This window comes from Podarcis erhardii (assembly GCF_964252035.2).
Source record: "Podarcis erhardii genome assembly, chromosome: 3".
Taxonomy (NCBI): domain Eukaryota; kingdom Metazoa; phylum Chordata; class Lepidosauria; order Squamata; family Lacertidae; genus Podarcis; species Podarcis erhardii.
Window position 1 is genome coordinate 34,469,131 of NC_138507.1, and position 8,518 is coordinate 34,477,648.

The 8,518-nt window shown below is 43.4% G+C and overlaps 1 protein-coding gene across 2 annotated transcripts in view; it reads right to left on the reverse strand.

The window, feature by feature from the left end:
• The window catches only part of KHDRBS2 (KH RNA binding domain containing, signal transduction associated 2), a 354,578-nt gene extending 349,156 nt beyond the window's left edge, over positions 1–5,422 (reverse strand). For both annotated transcript variants that reach the window (XM_081857320.1, XM_081857321.1), the window contains exon 1: positions 5,048–5,422. In XM_081857320.1, coding sequence (XP_081713446.1) covers positions 5,048–5,138 — 91 coding nt within the window. In that variant the 5' untranslated portion in view covers positions 5,139–5,422. The remainder of the gene's footprint in view (positions 1–5,047) is intronic.
• Positions 5,423–8,518: the final 3,096 nt, after the last annotated feature.

Sequence of the window (8,518 nt, forward strand, 5' to 3'; positions counted from 1 at the left end):
ACCCGGACCTACATTTCCATTTGCCTAAAGCTGTAATACAGAAGGGTCCCTTCGGTGTGCTAAAGAGGTACCTGTGTGATGAAAGGGATATTTGACTTTTCTTCTCTGAGCAGAAGCTCCCATGTTGCATCACACACACTGTTACTGATATGGCTGAGTTTTAAAAGCAGCTGGCCATGCACACAGAAAAACAAGTGAAAGGGGATTGGTAAAGAGAGGGAGAGAGAGAGAGAGAGAGAGAGAGAGAGAGAGAGAGAGAGAGAGAGAAGGAGTACCAGGAGGAGAGAAAGAGAGTGACCCTATACATCTTTGGCTCTGCTCACATGGACCTTGAGGTCCAGCCTCACCCACATTTGACACCACCAGTATGCTGCCCCTGGCGATTACCTTAAAGGACTACAGTGCTAAACATTCAAAAGTTTGCTCAACCCTGTCTAAAACATGGCTTGTTCCTTTTGAGCACAGCTGCTCACTGAGAGGATATTATCTGCAAATTCTTCATGAGTGTTCAGATCTCTTTCTTTCAGAGCCACAGCACATCTAATTTAGAATCCAGCAGTGACCACGGAGAGATCAAATTCTCCCACCCCCCTGCAATCTGCATCACTTTGCATTTTCGGCTGTGTTTTCTAATCATGGTAAATTGTGATGTAAAAACACAATTAAAATAGAGAAGGCAAACCACAAACAATAGAAAGTGGAACTGCAGATTCCAGTGAGTCATGCGGACAGTGTCACACATGTCAGGAATCACCAAGCTGTTTTTTTCTTTTTTCATTCATGTTTTCAGATTGGTCCCTCCCACTTTGCTTACTTGCGTTCGCTCAAAAATGACATAATGTTTGCCCTACAGTGCCCAACATAAAAATCTGAATTAGTTGCCCCAAGTTCTACGATAATAATAATAAAATATGGCACATAAAATAAGCAGTTTAAACATCCCATTGCTGGGTATTTAAATATATTTATAGCCACTGGAAACTACGTGGGTGAATGATGTACAATGATCTCTTACCTGCCACCTAGAAAGGTTAACGGCAAAATACTGTACAGTTAATTCTGGTAACAATGAACTTAGAAGGATCAGTAATTATGCTGCCTGTTGCAACAGGTGGCCGCATAATGTGATCCAATTAGTATGGAGAAATTCTGTTTTAGGATTTGAGATTTTACAGCGTCTGAATATTTCCCCTGCTTCTGCCCATCTGTAATCACATATAAAGGATTTAAGATGATACTGATACAGGGAAGAAAGAACAGGCTCTAGGAAGTTTGCTTTTGTGGTGAGACCATTAGACCCTGGGCTTGCCCATATAATGTATGAAAGCTAAGATACAAACATACAGTATGTCTGTACAGAATTCCAAAGGGGCATGTATGCAGCTAATAGTGCAATCCTATACATGTCTCCTCAGGAGCAAGCCCCACTGAATTCAGTGGGATTTACACCTAAGTAAGTGTGAATAGGGCTGTAGAATTAACATTTCACAGTATATTTGATTTCAATAGGAACCAGGACTGCATACTTTGGTTACAGAACAAAGTGGATAAATCAACATTCCCCTGTACACTTTCTACTGAGACTACAACTGCTCAGTTGAGTGGATGCTTAGTCCAAAGTTACTGAGCTGCAGCATCTGGATTCAATGGAAAGCACTCCCAAGAAAGTGTATGGGATTGCAGTCTTACGTCTTTGCACTGTCTGATGCAGGGCCATTCCAAACTTCATAAATTACAAATGATGTTAAATATTTCCGTATGTTGGATCCTTACCATTAACATAACTGAACTAGAGCGCAGTATTATTGATGCTGGTTTACTTATAAGTGCACCTTTCCTTATTGAAATATAAGTATTAAGGAGAGTGTTAGAACTAGCCATTACAAAAATATGTTATGCATACTGGACAAGGCATACTAATAGTCATTCCTAGGCTCGGAAGATCTAGCCCCTAAGATAATGCAGAAGTTCTTCCTAATTTAATCAGATATCCTTAACCTAAACCCTCTTTACACATATCCCTAAGAGTTCTGCTTGAGCTTGTCTGACTTTAACCCCCAAGCATTAGCAAGTGACATGAAGAATCACTTTCAAGTTTAAGCCCTGAAACACAAAGAGGACCTTACTTGTGCATGCAATTGAAATACATTACTAGTAAAAAGACTTCCTAAGTTGTGATTTAAAAGGCTATCCCTCTATTAGCAAATAATAGCCAATATAGCAGATAGCAATATTATAGTTCCAGTAAAGATGTCATTTTAAAGGCTAGTAATGTTATGAGGGTTTTGAGGGGTGAGGTGGGGGTGGGGAGTAGGCTGTATGTGAGATCCTTCTAACCCCTGAATCCAGAAAGTGTTAAAACATGAGCCAAGCTAGCTTCCTGTGTTGAGGTGATCACCCAGGTGATTAAGAGAACAAAGGAAAGGGGGCTCTGCTGGCATATATCATAAAGACACCACAGTCTCTGCCCTGCCTCATTCCCAAAAGGAAACACAAAACCTTGGTAAGTGCCTGGAACCCCTGGAATCTCAAACCACTCAGAGATTGGGGTGGAATGCAACAGTAATATTGCTGTGTAGTCTGCTATTTGCTGGGCATTTGGATAAACAGTGGTATAATGTTTATAACCTGCTTCCCAGAAGGCTGCCTGCAAGCAATGGCATTTACCATTATGTAGTTTGTGCTCTCCTAGGTAGATATGCTCACTACAATGAAAGTTTAATTTCTGTAGTGTTTTCTTTAAAGGAATCTAAAACGTGGCTCTAGAAACCTTGACAGATGGTGTTTTGAGTGATAATGCCAGGTAGCTGGTGGGAATCTCACATTAGCATTCTCTGCAGCTTTCATAAGCAGTTCACCTTAGTCTCTTTTTAATATTCACATATGTTCACCTACAGCATATGGGATGGAAATGCCATAGCCACAGTTTACTAAAGCTTGTGAGCCGTTCTGAGTTGATTTCTAGCTTTAATAGGAAAGGCAGTTGTGAACATATATTTCATAGACTTGCTTTTATTTTTGGCTTTTAAAATAGTTGTATATTTTAATTTCCCACACCCTTATTTCTCTCTCTCTCTCTTACCCCACCCCTCACTTCTCTTGAGACTCCCACTGTGTCTCAGTACATAGTTCCCCCTGCTGGGAAAAGAGAAAACTACACCCACAACGTTAGAGAGAAAACTTAAATTTATCCCATGGGTACCAAAGTATCTCCTGCAGAAATGGGTATGGTCCCCCCCCCCTATAGAAGAAAAGCAGCTACTATAAGTATATTGAATCCATCATTGATTCATATCAGCATTCCCATTCTCAACAGAAGCACTGCATTATTGTGGTTTGCAAATAAATACTCTGTCATTTAAGAAGACCTGAAGATTCCTCAGCGTGTTTAGTGCTTTTAAGCATTGTGAGTTTAGTGCTTTTCAGATTATGAGTGTTTAAACATCAAATTAAGTTGGGACAGAGGCATATGTCCTTGCATGTATTCCTAGATTTCTGTATAGTTGTTTCTATCTAAACATTATCACTAATTATGGAGCATAATCATCTTTGCCTACCAGAGTTTCTTCATACTTTATATCCTCCAATAACATGCTAAGTAAACAATAATAGTACAGAAATAGAGGATATAAGTAAAGTATACAAACAGTATACAAGTAAAGTGAAACGAAAGCTCAAGGGATAAGTTTAAGGGAGATTTTTCTGGTGATGATACTTTTGTACCTCAGTTGTTGTTGTTTTTTGGCACAGAGTAATGTGACTAGAACAGTTAGACAAAGGCACAACTTGCAAAGTTTTATTTAGTGACTGACCAGCAATGCTGACAGCTCAAAATGGTGAATCCCACAGCACAACTCCATGATGAACAGAGTCCTGTTCCGTCTCCTAGAAAGACAGGGTGAACCCAACAAGGCAAATACGAACCAAATGAAGTGAAATGAAAGCACTGCTGAATTATAGACACTGTGATGGGTTTAGCTCTTGCCATATATAGCTGAGTATGAAATTAAAAAGCACACATACACACACCACAAGACGTAATGAGTTCAAGTGAGACAATAGCATCTTGTTCAAATGAAAGGAGGAACTGTAGCTCTGCCTGCCACAAAAACTCAACTTCAGTTGTTCACTTAATGAGGAGAGAATTCAATATTAACTAGGAGTATGAAAATAAATAAAATCTTCTTGTGGAAACACATGCTTTCCATGGAAATGCAGCAGCCGTCATGGCTACAGTCCTGGTAGTTATTTATTAAGTGGAAGATACTGGCAACATTTGTATTTGGCAATGGGAATGCTCAGTATACTGAGGAGCAGTTGTTGTTTTGTATGCTAGCTCCAAAAATCTATTGCAGAGCAGAACCGGGGAGAATCCTGAGTCTTGTCTCTCCCTAAGAGTCTGCCCTTTCTTCCCAGAACATCCGCGTCCAACACATTTCACAGCATGCCTAATTGTTGCTTATTCATTTGCAAACTGGACTGACGCTAGAAGAGGGAAGTGGCTCTTCTTCCGGAGTCTTGCCATGAACACAAACTGCCCTACTTGTCCTACAGCATTTCTACAGAAACCTGTCAGCATCTCTGGCTTAACCTTGCACCTTGAAGCAATGCTGCCAGCATACCGTCCCCACTGCTAAGATTACTGTTGCGCACCCGTTCGCATGTCTGTGTCAAGGCGAAGACAGTGTCGGAGGATTTCCTGCCTTTTTTCTAAAGCAAAACTCGACCCCTCTCTCTCCCCTGCACTTTCTGACTTGCCTGAGCACTGCAATCTCTAATGCGATTAAGTCGTTCCCAATCACCCGCTTCTGTCTGGGCAACCGCTGCCTGTATGTAGATCTGAGATCATATCAGAGAAAGAGCCGTGCGCTCTCTCCCTCTCTCCCAACAACGGATGTGCATCTGCACGTTTCTTAACCCGTCTCAGTTTGGTTCAAGACAGCAGCGGAGATTAACAGTTTGCTGTAGGCAGCAGCAACGCAGAGAAATGAAACAAGAGAGAAGCAAGAGAGATCTCCGCGTTAAGGGGAGGCGAGCGAAGTCTTACCTTCAGCCAAAAGGCGCATCGCATGAACAAAGGAGGAATCCAAGGTATCTTTCTCTGCCATAAGCTCGGGTAAATATTTCTCCTGTTCCATAGTATGTTCGGCGGCACTTTGGACCGGCTGCCTGCCCGAGGTGGTGCTGGAAAAGGACAGTGGCAGGAGCTTCCCCGGGTGAGATTCGCCTCTCGCCCTCCCCCTTGCTCTTGGCACTTGGGATGGCTCACTTCCCCATGCACCCAAGCGGCGGCAGGTGGAGCACCCCTCGCTCAGTCCCCGCTTCAGGACCCCGGACAGCGCTCCCGCGGCCACCTCCCTCCTGCTCCCCTCCCTCCAGCAGCGCGCGCGTTTGCTCGCCCGTCTGCGTGTGTGCCTCTCCCCCCGCCACTGAGCGCCAGCCTCATACCAGAAGCTTTAACTAGGGAGGTGTGGAAAAGAAGCCTCCCACCCATCTCCCTTCCCTTCACATTGGTGGTCGCAGGCTGGAAGGCGGGGATGCGCGGGGCAGCGCTGCGGTGGGATTGGCTCCCACCCAACCTCGCCGGCTGAAAGGCAGGTTGGGGAGAAGAGACAGGAGCGCTGCTGTCTGTGGGGAGGAGGGGAGGGGAAAGGACCAGGCGCTCCGCTCGCTGTCCAAGGTGCTGAAGCAGGACGAAGGACAGAGCAACCTAGACCCGGCGTCTGAAGCAGCAGCAGACCCAACGCTGGGTTAGAGTCAGGGGCCGAATTCTTTCCCTTGCACCCCTCTCCCCGCCGCCGCCCTCATAAACACCTGGCAATTCGGTTCTCAGGGAAAGCAATTAGCCTGGTCACCGCATATTTTACTGGTTTGCAGTGCTGCTTGGCTGCTTTTAATACGCACCCAGAGACTCTTTGTAATATCCTGCTAGCCAAGAAAGTTGTCACCTTTTGGAGCGTGCTGTTCTCTTAATCACCAATATTTAAGTTTTGCAAGGGGGATCAACCTTAATCATCCCATCTTCTGTCGGGACTGCTGAAAGGTGGGGAGCTGATTGTTATGACTGGTACATCTAAAATAGTGGCGGCGTTGGGGGGGGGCGGAATACTCATTGCGGGTTTGATTCATTGTCCTGTCCTTACTATAAACACCGTACAGCAGCTTGACTCGATCCAGGTAGGTTTTTTATGACTGGAGAGCATAAAAGGGAGAGCGAACATGTTGCCTTCACCAGATGGAGAGAAAGAAAAGTGTCAAGCTGAAAGCTGCAGTCTCCTCCTGGCAGTGTGTGCAAGGAGACAGAAACAGTGCTGGAAATGCTTCCCCATCCGACTAGGAAAAGAAGCCTGATCATAAAATGGGGAATACAATCTCCCTCCATTCTGAGCACAAAAAAAAGCATAAGGAGGTTGTAACATTAAACTTGGGCTTCGTTTTTCGCACTGCAAACTGCCCTGGATTCAGTTTTCATGAAGGACAGTATAAAGAAATGTTTTAAATGGGGTAAAAGAAAATGTTAGCTGCAAGCCAAAAGGCAGAAAAGTACCAGCCCTTTGGTGGTGCATGGCACTATTAAAGCACAAAAGGGAATTAATGGAGCAGCTAATGTGGTTTGCTTTCTCCTCCACTCCGATTCCTTGAAGTGTTCCTTCCCTATGCACATTGCAGCCCAGTGCAAGTATAGACAGCATGGTGCTCTCCAGGTGTTGTTGGACTACAATTCCCAGATTCTCAGAGCACTGGCTATGCTGGGTGGGGCTGGCGGGAGTATCTAGAAGGCATCCCATTGGCTACCCTACCTTTGTGCATCTCTTCCTGGAAGATTTTTAAAAGGATAAGATGGAATGGTTATAGAAAGGCATTCACACTGAGTTTTCCTAAGAGCCTGGCAACACAGATTGCCAAAGCTGGCAACATAGATTGATACTAGGTACATACTTCCCTGAAGTCCCACTGTTGTTAAAATGGACATCATTGCTTCCTCCTCAGTTCTATAGTAATGGATAAAGTCACCCAAAGGCACATGAAAGGCACACCCTCAAAAGGACAATTAAACCTCCAGACCTTCCAAATGGCTACTGGAAATGGCATAGAAATACATTGGGGTCTCATTAATCTTCATGAGACTTGAGATCTGGACCTAGGAACCATTTTTAATTAGGGATTGAAGTAACCAAACTGGGTCTGAAACAAATTATATCTCAAAACAACACAGCCAGTTAATTTTCAGTGTATGACAGCTGAGCTTCCTTTCATGGTTATGGGACTTCACCCTCTCCCAAAAGCTGTTGATGGAAAAGTAAGGCAATGATTTGCCCATGACTGTCTGAGCTGGAATTTAAAGCAAGGTCTCCAGTTCCAAAAGCTACATCCTAGCCACTAGACAGCACTGATACTCAAAGAATATGACCATGTTCCCTTAGTTTCTGGTACTTCATGTAGCCCCCTCCCCAGAAATTGGCTCTAGAAGGGTCAGGAGAAGCCCCAAAACAGTGTGCAGCGAGAGGGAGAATCAGTTCATCTGGCAAGCTGAAATGCATGTGCAAATGGAACATTCATCATGGCATCCAGCATCTCAAAAAGGCATCTTGCTGATATTCTGGTCATATGCAAATAAGTAAGTAAATAATTGAATTACACTAATACAATGAAAGCAAAACTTTCCACACTAACAATTTAAAAGTTTTGCCTGGGGCAAAACAGGCAAGGTTCAAGATCTGAATCAGCAATCAGGGAGAGAGAAAAGGTGCTTACTCTCAGGCAGGGTCCTTACACAAATGACAAGCTGGCCAGAGCAAAGAGCAGGTTCTAAGACCCGCATTTGATGGGCAGGAATCGGCCCTTGGATGCAGCTGACTGACCAGTACCACTAAAACCCTGAGAGAGAGAAATATTGCTGCAACTGAAATATTGCATGAGGGCCATTCAAATCTAAATATATACAACAGCGCAACATCTGTAAATACATGGATGCACATACATGTGTGTGTGTGTGTGTGTGTGTGTGTGTGCATGTGCATGTAACTACACACAAATGAGGTTGGTATTAACATCTCAGCTCCAAGGAGTTGAGATATGTATATGTAAAGAACAACACAACAAATAAAAGCATTATTTAAACTGATGTAAAAGCTAAGAAGTGAAAGTAATAGGATAGAATTACAAATGGGAAACTGCAGGGCAGCTCTTGGAAAATATATCTCTGTAGTGATATATTTTATGCTGTTGAATAGTCTATCATGGGGATGGTTAAAAGCTCTGCCATCCAGAGAGAAAACACACAGTACAGAACAACTCTGAGTGGTCAGGAGAAGAATGTGAGCAAATATCAATTAAAATAATGGCTTTTTTTATTCCATTATATTAACAGATGCTCCTAATGAGACTCCTTTTTCAGTTAAATGAACTCACGTTGATAGTCTTTTGTTGCAAAACAGAATGGAATGCTTTGTAATAAAACTGTGGTGTGGCAGCCTCTGAGTCCCAGATAAACCAACGCTATATAGATGCTATCATT